Source organism: Linepithema humile, chromosome 1 (genome assembly GCF_040581485.1).
Source record: "Linepithema humile isolate Giens D197 chromosome 1, Lhum_UNIL_v1.0, whole genome shotgun sequence".
In the NCBI taxonomy this organism is placed as follows: Eukaryota; Metazoa; Arthropoda; class Insecta; order Hymenoptera; family Formicidae; genus Linepithema; species Linepithema humile.
The window spans coordinates 5,475,801-5,495,870 of record NC_090128.1 but is presented as its reverse complement, the minus strand read 5'-3'; the positions used below and the strand labels follow the sequence as shown (position 1 = coordinate 5,495,870).

Sequence of the window (20,070 nt, the reverse complement as noted above, 5' to 3'; positions counted from 1 at the left end):
ACGTCAATAATCTATCAAGGTAATTTCTCGGAAGCTTCCAGGGGCAAGCACCTGTGGAATACACCTATACCAAGAAATCCCAGCGACATGCAACCTCATCGTCGACGACTCGTGCGAGAATTCGCACGGGATCGTGGGTGGTTGCCGGCGTGAAAAGAGAGCAGGACACTGTGACCGAAGTACACGGGTACGTTTGATTGGACGAGAATGCTTTAGCGACGGACGACGAGGGTGGGAACCAACTATGGAGGTGGGGGTGCATGGGGGTGCGAGAGTCGCAAAGTCGCGCGGGCTTATATAAACGGGTGGCGGACGGTTCGCCTTCGCAGAGCCGTATTCACCGTCGCTGGACGACACACCGCCGTCCACCACAGATATTCTTCGGCCCGTTTGCCGTTCTGTCAGCTTCCCGATTTCCATCGACACTAAGGTACACATTCACAAATACTATTTCACGCAAGAAAAATCTTCCTGACATCTTGTGCAAAATTTCCGCGCTTGCTTTCACACGCGTTATTTTCGTTCGTAGATCTTTGGAATTTATTCTGAATTTTTGCGCAACAAAAAATATTCTAGTTTTAAACGGTTGGAAATGCGATATAAATATTAGTTTCAGAAACAAATCTTTAAAATTAGAAATATATGGCTTCAATATTAATTCTTTAATTTCAAGTGCAATCTCATTTCAACAGAGTTTGAATTTATCGAAGTGGTTGTAAAGATATTTAAAGTCAATTGTGCTGAAATAATGCTGTTAGCAAAAGCAATCTTTCAAGTAAATCGAGTAATAACTTGCACGCGTTCTTGCGGTCATGCAATCTGATACGTCCTGATAGGAGTTGGAGAAGTAACTCTGCACTTGTGATTATCCTAGTGACTTCGGGCACCGCGTCTCCCAGTAGTAAGACCTCACGCTGCTACGGACAGTAGTAAGACTTTACGCTTCTACGGACAGCGGTAACTACCCGCAGTTTATCAAACAGTTGAAGTTATAGCGGAAACTCGTTCTGCTCCTCTTAATACAAATAGAAAGCATTCGCGTATATAATATTATTTTTTAAGTTAAAAAGGTCTACTTTCAAAAGGCTAAGGTCTACTTTATTCTTTGTTGATGAAAGAAAATAGCTTTCATTTTCTAAAAGAATTTTTTATGGTTTTAGTTGGAAATATAGTAAAATATTTTATGTAACGCAATGTACAAAAGTTCTAGATTGTTTTCGTTTCAGTCACAAATGTACTAAAAGAAATATGAATCGTGCATTAAGTAACATTTTGCATGACTTTTTTATTAATTTAATTATAGAAAAATATTACGCAGTTTTTTAGCGATAAAATTCTTTCGAACAATTTTTTATCGTGTCGGATAAAAATACATTTTGCGGAAACAGGAAGAAAAAAATCCATCTATCTTTGCACGTGTCAATGCGGGAGCAAAGATATTTCGCGTAATAGCGATAGTGAAACAAAAGACGGAACAAAAGCACGTGCGGTATGAAAATGACGCAAAGCAATTATCTGGGTTAAACAAGCACCGTAAAGTGCTTCGCATAGAACTTCGCAAATTCTGCCTCGTAAATCTGCCAAAACGTCACAAATTTTGCTTATTTAAAAGCTGTACCCTCGGGCTACTGCCTACAGAATGAGATAAAGTAAAAAGGAAAAATGTGTATCTGTATCCTCATTCTAATCAAATGCTAAGTGGATTATACATTTAACCAACCCATCCATAAAGACTTTTTATAAAGTATATCACTATAATTTAATTAAATAAGAAAGCTTCCCTTTAAAAAAAGAGTAGATTTCACTTTCAAGAACACACAACGCAAAATTTTATTATAATTTAATGTAAGATATCTTAAAAAATTGTTGAACTTTACAGCTTTTCTTACAATTTACACAAAAATACCCTGTATAATTACAGAATTTAGTCTGGATGGATATCATCGCGCGTGTTTTTGCCGCAAACTACTTAGCATTATCATTGCTCATTTCACGCCTAACACAATCGTGGTCTAAAGGACACATAATACGCACAACCTATAGCAACAAAAGGGTTAATTGTTGACAGATAAAGCACTTAACGCGTAGACCGCAACGACCAATCGTGGTTCCACAACACTATTGTTAGCGCGGATGAAGAGAAAAACCGAGGCGTATGTAGATACAAAACATGGTCGCGTCGAAACCGCAGCGGATGCATTATGATAATTTGCAATCGATTAATATCTAATTACTAACAGAGGCAAGCTAACACGGAATTATGTACGAAGCAGAATTACTCCACAATGCATATCCCTGTAATTTTCTCTTCAATTGCCATGATCGATTAACGTAACTGACTAATCAACTGTCTGAACTGCATACAGTCTCTCTTTCTCTCTCTCTCTCTCTATTTCTCTCTCTTATTCAAAACGCTTACTTAAAAATTGGTGTATGTCGTTAAAAAACTCTTTTAATAAATTCTTCTTATCAAATTGATCAAGTGAAAAAATATTCAAAAAGTAAAAAGGTTCACAAGTCTGTTTAATTCAACTTCACAGAATTGAAACAAATTCGCAACACAAAAGAATGTATTTTATGCTGTATTATATAGGCAATAAAAGCGTGTTGGCATGCAACTTTACGCGTTTTCATCTAAAACTTTTTACAAAAATGTATAGTATCACGAAAAGCGTTAACGTTTCTTCCGCCAATCGGAAGGTCGCTTAACGGCGCCACGGAAGAAAGAAAGAGAAAAATTGTTCCATTTTACTTTCTAAAAGCTTGGCATCCGATGAGAATCAGTTAACTGGTAACGCATTTCACATCCTCATATTTTTATTGCAAGGAAAATCTGAACCTTTCACGATTTTTTTCTATAACCATTAATATTCAAAAAATTTAGGAGCGATCGTCTTTTATCTGGAATATTGATCATAAGCAATATGATTGAAAAAATAAATTTTTATGCTATTCTTAAATTAGATAGAATTATTTTTTTATATTAGTTATATACACAATTAGAATACATTTTCATTAACTTCCAATTTTAACTAATTGTAAGTGTATAAATTTTGTTTTCGTAAAAATGCAATACTAAAATGTAAAATAGAATATAAGGTTAATTTCTAATAAATAGCTCTTAATAAAACCAAATTTTTATTTTTTCGTAATTTAAACATTTTTGCAATTGAATAAATTGATCTGTGGTAATCATTGATCAAATTCTGACGTAAGAAAATAAAATTTAAAAAATTGTGAGCTTATCAAAAGGGAGATAAAGTTGAAAATGTGGAATTTGTTACGGTAACTGTAATAATGGATGCCCAAATATTTACGCACAATTGTTCGCGCGGAAATGTGGGTAAATATTTTATGATTGATTTTAGATGGGGGTTATACGCGCTCGCTATATTTACGAAACGATTAACGACTATGACTATGGATTAACGGCGCGCTCGGAGTGTCGCGGCGCCGCGTCGGCAGAAAATTATTGAATGAAAAGATTGGCTCCGGAATTAGCAGTAAAAAGACTACGTTGTCTGAACGCGCTTTTGCTGATATTTAACTAAGCAAAAAATAAAAAAACTGGTCGCAATTAATTATTTATTACAAGACAAGAATGCTATATCTTCTAGCAAATATTCTTTCAACGATTTTAATAACTTGCAATCTTTTAGCATTGTATTATTTTAATAATACATTTATTATGTAGTAATAATAAAAATAAAATATCTTACAAATTTTAATTTATTATTTAAAAATTATTATTATATCTAATTAAATTTACTTGCTAAAAATTTTATGTCTAGAGAATTGCAGGCAATTTTAAAGAGTAATAATTGAAAAGCTCCACACTTTTTAAGCAATGTTTTTTGTTAAATTTGATTACGATCTATAAATTACAATAGATACATAATACAACGATATAACGATTAGTTATTTTTATTCTTAAGTTTCAAGGTGCTTTTTTGAAATAATGGCATTTATCTCATATAAACCGGTGGAAAGCAAATTGCGCTCCGTGAAACTCACAAAACGTTCGATGAGACGCAACGAGTAATGTCATTTTGCGACGATACGTCCGTGGATTTCATATGAATGGGCCCTTGATGGTAGCCAATCCTGCCTGTAATCGGAACGCGTTTTAACTTTCACGCTCAACGAAACGAAAGCCGCGAGAGGATATACCTCGTTCACGAATACGATATATATCTCCCGCCGTGTGGTAAACACTTTAAAGTCTTTATCCTCGATTCGAATCAGTGTATTTATACATATACACGCATAAAGAATACATTTCATTTCAGAATTTATGTAGTTTAAACGCGCCCACGCATGTAGAATAGCCAGCGTAAAGTGCCGTCAATTTATAAAATATGCGTTAATCTAATTTTCTGCACCACACTTTACTGAACATTACGGAATGTATTTTATATGCAGTTTTGCGAAAATATTACCAATCACAGATATGTAATCAACAACCATTGCGGCAAAATAAATATATTTATTTTGATTATAATTTTAATTAAAAGTTCACGTATCTTTATTCTTATTTCTTTCATTTAAATAAATTGTTGACAATTTCGATTTTACATTGCGAAAAAAGATGATAGAACAATTGAAATAACATAATAAACTGATGATAAAACCAAACATTGTAAAAAATTCATAAATTTATTAAACAATAATATTAAATAATAATAAAAACGGCAACAATTTCTTTAAAAATTTAGATTTGTTTCACCTCGCTGAATAAATAAAACATCTGGAAAATAAGCGCAATTTTCACCGTTCTCTCAACAACTTTATTCGTCGGACTCACAGTTCAGACGTAGCTCTTTAATTAATTTTGCAGATAAACCTGCTTTACGGCAGCAGGTGCTAGCGAACATTTTTAGTAAGGCGCGTGGCGCGGAGAATCATTGATTTATAGGTAAACTCCCTGTCACTTATTACGGCGACTGCAGAAATTCCAACAGACTGGAAAGCAGTAGCTTTCAATATATAAGCGCGAATGGCATGGTAAGAACGTACATAACCGATTTAATAGCAATAATATTTTTTCCAGCAACCGACGTGCCTGTCGTTTATAAGGAATATCCTAAGTATATACATTTTCTTTCGTCTTCTCTTTAAAGATTTTTCCCTAATCTAAATTTGACTGAAAGCGTTATCTTCCTTCGTAATCTTTTTTCGTAATTAATTTTTAAGCTAAAATTTTTCGTTGTTATAATGGAAAAATGTGTACTCTATCTCTGCTTAAGAAGTAAGGAGATTGTCACCGCAAAAAATGGATATTCTCTATCTAATATGATGTAACAACGAGTCGCGCGAGCATCGAAACGGGCAAGAGTTTTCGAGACCAGACGAACATAAGAGTCGAAATTGCCAAAACGTTACTTTCCTAAGAAAAACACTATCGAGATATTGTTTCCATAAAGTAAACACAAAGACAGGTTTGTCTTCTTGATCGAAAAGATACAGCAGCCTCTTAATAATAGAGGCCTAGGCCTCTTAATAATAGAAGCAATGGAAGCCCACCGAGGCTTACGTGTAGTATCGTGAAAAATAGCAGGATAGGTCTAGTTTGTTTTTATGAGAACAAACACATTGAAGATACGATACCTTTACAGTACTCTATTTTTTTTTCAAATGGAAAAAAGTGAATCGATATGTGTTGCGTTACAATAGAAAAATAGATTAATAGCTTTAATTTTATCCGTAATATTTCTCTTTTGCAAATCGAAATAATACAGAATAATATATTATTAAATAAAATAGTCAGATATTAAGCAAGTTATTGCACAATATTACAAAGGCGAAGTTTTAATTGCTTTAATTTGAAACATGTGCACTGATATTAATATAAAATACCAGAGTGAGATTATCGCATGGGTAAAGGAAATTCTTCAAATGTAATAAACACGGATAAAGTGTTTATCGCGTTTACCGGTGTTAATAAAATCCTGCAACTGGCAGTAATGATTACGGAAGTGCTTGAAATTGCACGTTACTATAATTAAGATGCGAGAAGGAGATTAGACAATTAACTATGATTGAATATGCGAAAAGCATATTCTGTGACACGAATCGACATTTAATTCCAATTTGATAAGAAGCTAAATTATAATATTGTAAAAATGATAAACGTGAAAAGCGTCCGTAGACAAGTTATGAGCATGATGCGATAATATTTTACGCAAGGACGGTGATGTAACTAATTCATTTTAATATATTCTTGAGAAAATTTCAATAGATAAACTCGTAAACTTGTCGCGGAATAGCTGTGAACTTTACTTCGTGCTTAGTGTATAAAAATGCAACATTAAATCGTGACATTAAATCGTTACAGATCTCTATAGCTTACAAAGTAAAGCATAAAATTAATACTTAATTTTTAAGAAATTGCACTTTTAGTTAATTAAACATAAAATAAAATTCGTAATAAAGTACGATAATGATAAATGCAAACGTAAAAAATTAGGTTTTGAAAATAATTTAGTCGATGTAAAGTACATTGGTATTACTTTGTTTAATTACTTTGTTTAATTATTTATTTTCAAACTACCCATTCTAAAGTTCGAGTTTGTTTAAAAAACCATTACTCGATCCAACAAGATATTAACCAGTTTGGCGATGTTGATCCCACGCAAGTTCGCAATTTTATTATGAAATCCGTAAAGTGTTTGCGTATACTATCGTGATATACACATGCGTTGGTTATACGCGTACAGCTGTGCACACCATGTGTATTGTCAAATCCTTCGAGCACTTAAAGTTAGATCACTGTAAGATTACAGCGAGAATGGTAATTTTCTCGTGCAAGCGTTAGCTTTATCACAATGTAATGACGTTATCACTTCGGCTGTTGTAAAGCAAAACCTTATACGTGACACAATTTCTAAAACATTTTTATTTAACTTAAAAATTTATATTTAACTAATACATATGAATTTTATAAAATCTTTAATATTTTGTTAGCATTTGCATAACTTGTAAAATTATCATTGAATCAAAATTGAAAACATTTTTCGATTTACAATTAATAATTTAATCATCGCCAATAATTTTATAAGCTTGAGCATTTCTAATATTCGTTAAATACAATTGTTTGTTACTTAGTAATCATTTACGAGTTTTATTATTGCATCATACTTGGTAATTGAAGTAACATTTTTGCTGCTGTTTCTACTGTAATTTTATGAACGACGGAGATTTAAAAGTAGCATAATTCCTATACCGACCTTAAAGTCGCCAAGTCGCTACAAATGTAGTCCACAGTTTAATCAGCTGACTAAGTTTTTTTGGGTTTTTATGATGAATTAATTTAATTTGCGCGCAACGGTCTCCTTGCAATGCATTTCGATCAAGTGCCAGCGACGGCTAATATATAAATGTCGGGAAAAACGATACATCATTCTGATATACGAGAAGGACATTTGCGATAAGAGTCATGAGTGTATTTCATTAATTCGTTCCTTGATGATCTTTAGTGCCATGCTACTTTGTGTCTAATTAAAAAATGAAAAATTTGCGATGACAAATCTATGATATTAAAGTGAAACAGCCATAACATTTCAAATCGAACAAATAGAAACAGTATTCTTTTATTTAAACGAGTTTTACGACATTTCAAATAAAATGTCAGAAAGTGTCTGAAACAACTCTTTTTTTGCTTTGACGCGATATTTTATTGAATTTGTGTCTGATAAAATTTCACAACGGTATCTATATTGAGATCTATATTGAGGCGTGCTCATCGTTTGCGTTGTGTAAAATTCTCAAAGCAACTAAAACCGCGGATAGACCATGATAACAATGGCAGCAATGACGAACGGTGGCAAAAAGGAAACAAAGGCGCTTCACCCACGACAGTAAAGCGAAGGTTTGTTGAAATTCCACACTACGCTGAGGAATTTCACTGTGACATGCATGAAATACACTGCAGTCTCGCGTTCGCAAGCACGTTTGACATCTTTCTCTAATCTTTTAATTTTTCGAAAAATTTTACGATCAGATACTTTTATGTATTTAATATATAAAATAATTTTATATTTAATATAAAAAACCATTTCTTCAACTTGATTTTTTGAATAAAAGACCTATTTTAACAGAATATTCTCCACATATCCACCGAAATAATATTCTTTCTTTAATGCAAATATCGTAAGAGATCGAAATAAGCGTGCAGTGAAAAGGTTAGCAAAAGAAGATTTCTCCCGGTGGCATAAAATTTTTGAAATAATATTTGTCATTCTTTTGAGAGGAAAAACAATGCTCGGTTGTCGAACGTGCGCTGAATCGTCGAGTGATTCTAAGTTTACCTCTTTAAGTGGTAGGACGAAGTCAAGCGTACTCTTAGGATTCCTATAACGTAGCGTAAATTGTATTGTGTAAACATATTGGCCAGAAAGTTTCATTGCACGGTTTATCGCATTAATGAGAAGTCAAATGTCAATATGTCGAATCGCAAGGTTTAGAATTGTTCTTTCATGAGAAAATGACATTAAACTTACGCACGATACGTGCCATTGTTAGTACGTCCATACTGAACGGTGTTTTCTAAGAATTAGATCTCGCTGATTCAAATCAGTAACTTAGAAATAGTTACAAAATAGAAAGGATAAATATAGTATAACTCCTAATTATATCTGTAATTTTCCAGAACTATGTTATTTACGTTTCCATTAAAGTCTGGCAAACTTTTAAAGGACGATAAAGCATTAATTGTTCTAAGCGTAGGCTAGAAACGGCTTTCGCTTCTATAATTGCAAAATAAAATATTCTATTTTAGATATCACTAACCGAAATTTAAAGCATTTAAAAATGGTTTGCGCTCATAAAATATGCATCATGAGAACTCATGCATAAATAGGAATTAATAACATTTCAATTTATTTTATATTATTTGAAAGAGCCGGAATATAAATCGTATTACGCTTGATTAATTTCAACTATAGTATAAATCGCTTTGTAATGACTGAGTAATTTTAGTAAAACAACTGGAAATTCTGTTTTTATCGTAGTTTTGAAAATGCTCGGTCATTAATTCGAACAAAACGATAACGGAAATACAACATTTCAAATGTGAAGCACATTTTTGAGCGAAAGCTTCTTGCATAATCATGGAGCTTTTTGTCAAGATAACTTAAGAAATTTTTATTTCATACGAAAAACGAGCTAAAATGACGTACATGATGCTTTTACTTTATATTAATGAAATAACGCTCTTACCCTTGAGGTATTATTAATACAAATGATGCTACTTGAAAGAGGTGTAATTTATGATTTAGAACTATCATTACTAGTCTACCGGCCCCACAGACAGTATGATTAGTTATGAAATTGTAATGCGCGTATAACGTTGACAGGACATCTGATTATTATTAAAGTGGTAGCGTTGCAGCCCGGCAATAAATTGTCGTTATCACGTTAGTGCGTTTATCGCTCGAAACGCAATTGCGTAATGCGACACCAAATCGTCCAAATCTTGGAACAAATCCATGAGATTTTAGCTGTAGTTTAGAAGTGTCAATTTCAGAAAGCAAAGGAAACATTAGCACGTTTGCCAAAATTGTCAAATTTAAACGGATTATGATGTGTGAACATTTAAAGAAAATATGTTTCGCGGAAATGCGCGTAATTTCACATACTTCGCAAGTGCCATTAAAAAAAGTGATACGCCCAAATCAAAACTTCATTAAACACAGTAATCCCATAAAATCGAAATAAGCCATAAATGTGGCTGGAATAGCATCAAAACGGAATGCTTCTTTCTCATTCTTTTTTTAGCCGCACGAAATGACATCTTCAGTCAGGCAAATATTCCCATAAAAGCACCATGCATTGCCCGTTCGCGTGGTCGTATTGACTATCCAGCTGATCGTAAAAACGCGTTAAAACCGTTATTGAACCTAAAGCAAAGCGGTAGATCCATCTCGTCTGCTCTCACATCCACTTCTTGTGATCCGCGATATACGCACCGAGAATTTAATTTTCTTGATGGATATAAAACATCCGAAAACTTTGTCTCGAATTCTAATGATAGAATTTATCTCTTTCACCAATTTGGAATCAATCTTTCAAAAGAAAATTAATATATAGAAAAAGTCTTTGAAGTGATCGGAATATTTATCATTGCAATTAAAGTTAAAGCTGCCGTATATTATCATTCAGCGCTGTTTCGCAAGAGCGAGTAAGTTAATGGGATTCATTATCCAACCGTTTGAATTGACCTCTATACTAACAATAATAGCGCGCGTAGGCATTTAATTATAATTACTTATTTTATTAGATAGATCATTAATTCGTGCGGTTGTAGATTGGTCTGATTTTTTTTTAATATAATACCTTGCTTTGTGCAAATTATCGTGTTAGCGTTCTACGTAATAGGAATAATAAATACGCGCATATATTCACTTGTTAGCAGTTAAATATAACTTTGTTAAGTCAATTTGCATTTATATTGCTGCATCATAATTATTCTTCGTTGAAGATATTAATACAAATAAAAGTGCAATATGTCGACACTACTACGGCTAATATCAGAAAGCACGTAACGTCAACTAGTCTGAATCACAGTTTGTCGACCGAGTTCATCATTAGCGCGATTATATTTACTCACTCCTTTTCTGCTCGATGAGACAAACATAATTGTATAGGTTGTTCCAGGAATTACTGTACTTATTACAGAATTCTACTACAAATCTAATTTTTGAAATAAAAATTTATCTACATTTATAAATAAAGAATATTGAATAAAATAACAGTTACATGTCTTAAAAAATAAAACACGAAATTGTTATCAAATTTCTATAAAACAGCATAGCTGTTGAAGAAAGCAATTACTCTGAAATACCCGTATAAAAGCGTATTTATGATAGTATCGCCAACGCGTTTGAAACACTTTAATGCATGCTCGTCAAACAGTGCAATCTGCATCACATTGGTTTGCGTAAATACTCTTACGGTTCACTTTTCGTGAGATTAACCATATTCGCTGGTGACAACAGACTTTCATATTGTGCATCACTATTGTTTCGCAAACCGCCTACGTTTTATTTTTGTATTCTTGTATAACGTGTACATAAGATCGATGCACGTATACGTGATACACCATCGCGATAACTATAGGATGCGTTTAAATGCACTCTACAATAACCACGAAGTTGCAACAACGAACAATGTGTTACACAATCGGGCTCAGTTGTATTAGTTGCCAGTTTATTACGCGCATGGAAACATTTCATGAAAAAGAGACAAGCGGCACACACGTCGGCGAAAGTTTGCGTCTCGAAATTACTGATAACATGATTCTTCCGTAACTTAATCCTAAACCACGTCAAATAATTAAAAAATTAAATTTGCATTATAATAAAAGATACAAAAAATTATAACAAAATTCACAAAAATAAACAATCAAAAATTTTGCTTTTCTTTTTTTAATATCATATAAAAATAAAATTAGAAGAAAATATGTTAAAATAATTTATGCAATCTTCAAAAATTCAAAAGTAAATTTAAATTACAAATGTACAAATTACAAATAAAATATATAGATAATAAAAATAGAGACGTACTTTATGAAAGATCTTATCCAATTTATGATAAAACTAATCACGCGATGAAGTAAAGATCGTAAAATAGCTAGCACGACGCGTTAACGTCCGCGCATCTGGCTGTTATCGCACGGAATGCCATAAAACCCAAAATAGCGTTTGCGATATGCGATTAACGGTCATTGAAATTTGGTCATGCGTGGCTCTTATCAGCACGTATGTATGGATTTTACAGGACTATCGTCTGCGTGGCATCATGCACGATATATAAATAATAAAAAAAGTAAACATTGATCATCAATGCTTTCACAAAATCGTTTTGAAAATTCATAATCGTAACCGCGATTAAATCGATCTAGAGAACAGTAGAATATTACTATTCGAGTTTATAGATGCGTTTGTGTCTTATCGCAACGGATTCTTTGTTACGGAAAAACAAAATTAACGCGAAACAACTAACTAAAAGATGAGATGAACTCCATTGCGATGCGATTGTACTTGTCAATCTACATTCGTGTTACATTCAATTAACTCTTGTTTTCTGTTATCGCTTCATTATTTCAAAGATAATATTCTTTGTCGTCTATAGCATAATAGATTTCTGAAATAATATCCTTTATTTTATTTTTATTCCTAATTTTTTTAAAGTGGACGAAACAATACTGATATTGCAAAAGAATAAATAAGAAAAACGTAAAATAAATAATATTTGATCAAACTTTCGGGAAAAAGTCGACTTCCAATTGGTGAATATAATATGTTATGACCACTAGTTCTATAACATTTTGAGATATTGTATCATGAAATAGATATCATTTCTGATGGTAAGTAAATATTTTTTGGCTGAACGCAGCCACTTTGCTCCGAAGGCAAACGAAAATAAAAGCGCACTTCGACGGGTCAAGACGAAAGGAAAACGGCCGATATCGCAAGGCTGGAAGATCGACACAGCTACAATTTCTGGATCAAAAAACTCGATTATCGCGTTATTAGATTCAACGGCACTACCGGGAACAATTATCGGGAACGAGTTTTCAAGGAAAATAAATTTTTATCGTGACTAACAATGTTAAGCGCGCAGTATACTTAGCATCCCCTTACACTACCACGCGGCGTCTTTTAGATATGATTTGATTTATCCCGCCCATCTTGTTCGGGATGCGCGGTTACGCCTAAGTAAGCCGACAATAAATTGAATGAAATTACGCAGAATTATAGTTCACGACTTCTCTCGAATACAATAAATTAAAGATAACGGCGCCGGTGTCGTCTAATTCGCATTAATGGCAACCAAGGAAAATTAAAAATGTGAAATTTAAAGATCCTCGAAACATTAACTCTGTACAGAGAGTCCTTTTGTTTTCTGCTTATCTTCAATATTATTCGTATGGAATTAAAACGTCCTCGCAAATGACTCGTTTAGTAAAAAAGAAGAAAAAAATGTTACAGATAGAAGAATATCATATAACTTGAAACATAAAGACTTATTCCTTTTTCTGTCATGTAATCAATAATGATATAGATTTCAAGAGCGCTTTTTCAAAAATACTAATGTAGAAATTATATTTGCGAGAAATAGATTTAATTAACAGGGACTCTCTATTTGTGAAATTTTTCATTCAAATGCTTCGCATAGAATAATAAAATGCTACAACGCTATTTTTTATATTGATCGCATTATACGCATATACGTACGTATAATACAATTTGGAGATAAGTATACTGTGAAAAAGAACAGTAGAACACAGAAGTAGAAAACGCCATGTCATGTTTCACAGACAAAAATAAATACATACATAGATACGAGCATGTATATAGCGGCTGCCCGGTCATCAATTATTCCAAATGGCGAATCCAATTATCCATCTCTACTAAGGCATTGATCACGCGAGGTGATTACATCGCAATAAAATGCTGATTGAATAAAAAAAAAAAAAAAAAAAAAAAAAACAACGTTCTGCGAAGTTCATACGAATAACAAAAAAAAAATAACAATCTTAACTACAAATCGTAAAATCCTTAAAGATCGTCTTCTACTTAAAATATTTGGAAATGCAAGGAACTTTAAATCGTGCGGAATTGTAAAAATATATCGGAATTATCTATAAACACGCGAAGTTTCAAATTACAATTTATACATATTTATTGTCGTTTTCATATTTTAGTTTCTTGTTTGATTTCTCACCGCATAAACGCTATCGCATTACGACGTCTGTAATGAAGCAATTCGAACAATTATTATAGATATTCCATATCGAAGAACCAAAGCTCGTTCCACATGTTTAAAAGCTGTACGACTATTTCAAATCCACCCCTGCAACGTCGTTACGTAAATACGCTGTTAACTGCAATACGAGAATTCCGCCTGCCCATGTACATTACCGTCGAACGATGGCAGGATGTTCTTCGTGGGTCGCGAGTTGAATAGTTTGTTAGCTGAGCGCGCGCTTGAACGCGCCAACTTTTCTCTATATTCCGGAGAGCCTATTGTTTCGCCTTTCGCGCCTTCGACCAAAACCCCCCTCGGTTTCATTCCCTTCGCCTTACTTTGCGTTTTACCCCCAACGGCGGAACTTTCCGCGTCTTGTAAGATACTTGGAAAGATATGAGCCAGCTGCGATAGTTTTGGAAACAATACCGCGCTCGACTGAAATGCGGCTAAGTGTAAGTAAACGGCGAGACTATCGCGCAACTGCGTTTTCCAGTGGTTGCGCGATAAGAACAGAGCAATTTTCGTTTAAAAAATATTATAGCTTTCGCGTGTTTAGATACCGTCTTTTTTACAACAGCTTTTACTTATCTTTATGCTCATGGAAGCAGTATTATACGTTTATGATCATAAAAGCTATCTCAAAGTGACAAATCAAGCAGTGGTTAAAAATTAAAAAGAAATAGCAAAAACACTGTTTTGATAAAATACATTTAAAAGTTTGATCCGATTAAACAGAATAGTTGGAAGCAACTTTAACTCTATTAACTATGAATGGAGCTGTAATTGTTTCAAGTAAAAAACGCGTTTTTTGTTAACGAAGCTCTTTGTTTTGCAAGCAATTTGTTGCACACTCGAGTTGGTCACATACTTGAGACTTTTACCTCCACCAAATTAGAGTCTCACGGCAAAGATAAGCTGCTCCCTCGCGCGAGTGTTTCGGGATAACTATTCGACATCCAATTTATCGCCCTAGTACGCGGGGTTGTTAGTAATCAGAAACGTTTCTCTACCGAGGTTTACTGCTCTTTAATCCGCATGCACGGCGAAGCGTATCCGTTGACATCACCGTACATAATTCTCTATTAAACAATGCTAGAGATGCCCTAATATAGAGCGGAGAGAGGATGAATATCGAGGGATTACAAATTACATTGCAGCGCATATGCATGTGTCGGTCTGTATTCATATCTTAATCTTATTTAACGTCGAATTAAACGCTACGTGAATGTGATCGTTTGATACCGAGATACTATTCATCTAATACGTGAAAAGCGCCACGTTGCGCGAAATTTGCATAGCTACGTTCACACGAACAATGTGAACCTACAAGTCTTTTGTACTCTAAATATTTCGATTACTTTGCAAAATATAGCACTGACACTGACGACAGCATAATTCTATTATTTTTATTATTCAAGATTACACTTTCCAATTAATTCAATTAATTCTATAATTATAAGACTGATTATCATAATCATACGATTCACTTGCTTTAGATGCAGCCCAAGATGACCGTTTTGTGCACACTGCTGACGTTCGTAGTCATCGTCGCAGTTTCGAGTCTCACAGCTGACGCAGTACCGCACAGGTAAAATATATATATATAAACCAATCCCTTATAAGATTAAATAAATCAAGAAGAAAACTAAGACGCGTATTACACCTAATAAATATTATTAAAGTAAAAATAAATTATGTACCGAAATCTAAGCATTAAGTGCCCGCAAACTTTTTTCTTTTTTTAAAGAGAAAATATATTTAAAAAATAAATAAATGTATTAGTTATAAAAATAAAAAAGATTACTATTATAAATATTTTAACTGTCATTCATTTAATCAATAACGCGAGAATATTCACGATAGAATCAATTTCTAAATATATTTGTGGGAAAAAATATCAATGGAAAGCGCGATTGCTTTGAACGCGTGCTTACATGTATACATCGAACGAGAAATACATCTGTTCCTGTCGAACAGTTTAACCCAGTTTCGTTGAACGACACGCCAGCCAATAAAAGGAATTCAAGCGAGTAACTCACCGAGCGACATTTTAGACAATCACGAAAGATAATTTCATATTGCGTACCTCAACGTCACACCTAAATTATACCTTTTACCGCTCGCACATTTTTCGTCCATTTTACGTAAATCGCAAGAGAAGATTCTAATTTCTGTTAAATTGCATTCTCCGCGTATTCTTTATATCATGTATCGTGTGACACATAATTTGCCGCTGCATGCAGTTTTCGCAACGAAATAATTAATTAATTCAATTTTACGCATGCAGCCATGAAAGTTATTGGGATCAGCAGGATGACATAGACCGAGACGAATTCCTAGAGATACTTTCTCGTCTTAGTCGCACCGTAATGAACCGCCCCGTGATGGAAAAGTAAGATAACACTACATTCAGAAGACACTACACAAAAATAAAATTACATAATCTTTACGTTGACATTCGTTCCTAGCGTGCAATGTATCCACTCACACTTTAATAATCATATTCAAATTTCATAATTTCGGTATATCACGTTTGTTATCTTGTTGATTAAATTACTTTGAATATAATTAATTTACAATAAACTTTGAATATAATTAATTTACAATAAACAAAATTGTTAAAGATATTTAGTAATAAAAAGGGAGCTTTAAATTAAATTTTGGTTGAAAAAGCATTTTAAGAGAGAGATTTTAAGCTTATACACTAATCAAATACTTTATATTCAAAATTATTTTTTTCTGATATCATTTCCATATTGCCACTCACGGCAGTTCTTATTGTCCTTTAGTTTAATCCTTTCAATTATAAGCGAGTCGCTCATTTTAGGAAAAGTTTTAATTTAAAACTGCCGATAATAAGTTTTCACTGTATGTGTCTTTTTTATATATCAAGCCACATTAATATGCAGGCTTTGTTCTTTATTGCTTTTTTTAAAATTAAAATAATAATAGAGAATCCAGATGGCTTTTATTATATTAATGCTACCGAATATATGCCTTCTGTATTCTCGAAAACATAAAAATTTTTCAGTAATGTCCTTTCTGAGACCGATTCAAATAATAATGTAATAAATGTCGGATCGTACGTCCGCAGCACCAAACGAGGATTGGATCTGGGTATCAACCGTGGCTTCAGCGGTTCTGAAGCGGCGAAACACTTGATGGGACTCGCGGCGGCGAACTACGCCGGCGGTCCCGGGCGAAGGCGTCGCTCGGCGTAGATCGCAGACACGATCGCTGATGCAGAGAAATTACTATCCGTAACAACTCGTAATATAATGACACTTCCGACTCGATCCTTCCACTTTATCTCTACCTCGAGCTTGAATCGCCGATCTCAAAATCGCCGTCGCCAGTGGCGTTATTAAGTGTGCGCGCGTGAAATTGGGCTATTAAAAAAAAATTACTCCTCCTACTCCTAAATAAACCTATAGAATGCGTTTAAACACGTACGCTTTCACTTCTGCGAAATGTGAATCGTACATAAATTTGTTATGAGTAAGAGAAATTATGATCCTAATGAATTAATTAATGTTATATATATATACATATATATTAATCGATGTTGTGTGATGTATTTAATCTATTTTTCATCCCCTTCGCCCTTCACCGTACTTTTCCACTTAATTACACCACTGGCCGTTCGTGTCCGCTGCGCTGCTGAATTGCAAATTACTTCTCGTTTTTGTAGAAGCGGATGCGATAATGTTATGTAGCGAGGATGCTTTCATCTCAAATTAATTTCAAATAACGAGCGTCTATACATTTTTCAAATCATGTAATGGATGCAAATTCGCGAAAAGATTAGAAAAAGGATTTATTTGTTTCACACAAAATCAATGCATAATTCAATCTTTCATTAAAAGATTATTTAACAATAAATGAAACTCTTTTTAAATAATTATGCAAATCACAGTTTGAGTCTAGAGTATTCATTTACACACGCATGTCTCTTTATATATTAATATCAAGTTTTTACAACATTTTTATGAATGAATATAAATTAATTGACCTTAAAATTAAAATTTCTCTCCTCTTTAACTAAACCAAAAAATATTTTGTGAAACTTCTCACCAAATGTTGCATTTATTATCGCATTTTTTGCATTTATTAAAAATGCATTTATCACACATGTCAGCCACGTGTATGGATTAGGAACTTTATCCATGTCGCGAAATAAATGAACGGGATAAACGTTGGATTTTGCTGATCCAACAGCGCGGCTCCCCGGAGTCGCGCCTCCGCGAATCAATGACGCTCCACTTCCGGACTCGATTTATTCTAGCCATTACTATCTGCAATTGAAATCGTATACCGCGCGATGAGCTCATCCTACGTTCCCTCGAGCGAACTGTCCCGCAAAGAGAATTTTCTCTTGATCCTTTGCGCGCGCAGAATAATTTTTCTCCCGTATTTCCGACGCTCGCTTCGTTATACTTTCATATTGAACAATTGTATTGTACGATTGCCTCGCATCTCTTTCGCGTCTCCCGCTGTCTTTCTCTCTCTCTCTCTCTCTCTCTCTCTCTCCTCTCCTATCCGATTCCCCACTGACTCTTGTAAAAAAGAATCCTTGTACTTACTATGATAATCGTAATCGATGTTGCGTTCGTTAAATCGGGTGTTCTCAAACTTTGTTCGCGCCGACGGAACGACAACTAAATGCGCATTGCATGCAAATTCCTCGTGGATAAAACTGACTTCATCGGTCGCTTTCAGTTGCGTAAGAAACATCGTAGTGACTTTGAACGATCGTGATTTTGTTTTACGTATACTTGTCGAGCGTTTTACGGCACCCCGATGTGTCGCGCGAAATAGTTTGAGAAACCTGCTACTTAGGTCACTTTGTTTTACTAGCTCCGACGTCTTATCTACGCCTACGCAACAACGTGCACTGGATGCACTGCACTCGCATAAAACACAAATCATATAAAAGCGCGACGTAGAGGTAGTAAAACTTCGTCCCTTTCCGTGTTATAGACTATATTAGATTTAGTCCGTAGGTCAGGAGTGTGCAATGTTCAGTTTGCTTTAAAATAAAAAAAATAATAATTCCCTTTTTTGAAATTATATCGCAAGTTATTCTATTAAATTAAATATAAAATTAAACGGAGGGAATAAATTTTAAAAGCAGAACGCAATGTTTGGCTTTCCGAATGTAATCAAATTAATTGGCTGAAATAATAATCTTTTGCAGCAAACGTTTATAAATTTTCACTAACGGATAGCAAACTTTATAAAGCTCAAATGCCGCGAATATTATACCAAAAATGAAATCAATGTAAAGCAAAGTTTATAATGCGGCTTGATTAATTCTATTTAATTAAATTAAATGTAACTCATTTTGACATTTGGATTGCGCACTCCTGTCAACAGGTGGTAACCAAAGCGTATAGTAAATATCGATAATGTTTCCGTTAATTACACTCGATGATAACACGCGATATAATTGGAAGGCTTGGAGCAACAACTCGCTAATATACGTAAGTCACGCGAGACTCTCAGATTATACTCCTTTGCAGAATTGAAGAGATACAGAAATTCACACATTGTCTTATTGTTAGCAGAACAATGCGATATATGTTCGATATAGATATAGTTATAGTCACACCAAGATTCAGCTTAATTTATTTTTCTATACATCAAACGTCAATTTACCTGTTGTTAAATAATTTGCAATATAATAATTAATAAATGATTTAACAGCATTATGATATTTCTGTTACCATTCCGAATATGATTCATTATTTTGTTGCTCCAAATCCTTACAAATAGTAACCTAGTCAATGTGCGCTTGTGTTTCATAAATAAATTATGTAACGTTCTAGAAATAAATATCTGCCAGCGAACGAACTGATTCGTTTTGCTTAATCGCGAAATATCGTTTGGTTATCACCGACACCAGAACGAAGCGCGTGAAGTCGACCTGCGTCATTTCTGTGTATTATAAAGAGATTTATTGCCTCTAGTGAAAACTGATCGTAAATAAAAATTACCTACTTTAACCCAGCCATACGCATAGACATTATTTACTCCGATGACACGTCCATATTTTTTATTACATATTTAATACTAAATACGGCGTTCTGCTACTCGTCGTTAAATATTTTAGAATAGGAAATGCGCGATACAAAACGGAGTCGCGCTTTTCTCTACTAAATTACGTGAGACAGCAATTTTTTAACGCAATCAACGTCAACAATCAGCAATCAGGTGCCTCGCCGAGAATCATTTGAAATTTTTATTTAAAGATATTTCAAGCACCTTCGGCAAAATGTATCACCATTAATCTTACAATTCTATTGTCACTCAGTATTA

General features: G+C 33.9%; 2 protein-coding genes across 3 annotated transcripts in view; one reads left to right on the top strand and one right to left on the bottom strand.

The window, feature by feature from the left end:
• The window catches only part of LOC105679894 (MAP/microtubule affinity-regulating kinase 3-like), a 316,827-nt gene that overhangs the window by 287,102 nt on the left and 9,655 nt on the right, over positions 1-20,070 (bottom strand). The gene's annotated exons all lie outside the window — the stretch shown is intronic.
• Dh31 (diuretic hormone class 2) lies at positions 284-19,761 on the top strand. The gene is made up of 4 exons (XM_012380098.2): positions 284-430; positions 15,249-15,340; positions 16,040-16,144; positions 16,847-19,761. Exons 2-4 carry the CDS (start codon positions 15,249-15,251, stop codon positions 16,971-16,973), a joined length of 324 nt encoding a protein of 107 aa, XP_012235521.1. The 5' UTR covers positions 284-430; the 3' UTR covers positions 16,974-19,761.

Coding starts and splice junctions, on each gene's coding strand:
- Dh31 (XM_012380098.2), top strand. CDS start 15,249: ATGCAGCCCAAGATGACCGTTTTGTGCACACTGCTGACGTTCGTAGTC. Junction 15,341..16,039: donor GCTGACGCAGTACCGCACAG/GTAAAATATATA, acceptor TTACGCATGCAG/CCATGAAAGTTATTGGGATC. Junction 16,145..16,846: donor AACCGCCCCGTGATGGAAAA/GTAAGATAACAC, acceptor GTACGTCCGCAG/CACCAAACGAGGATTGGATC.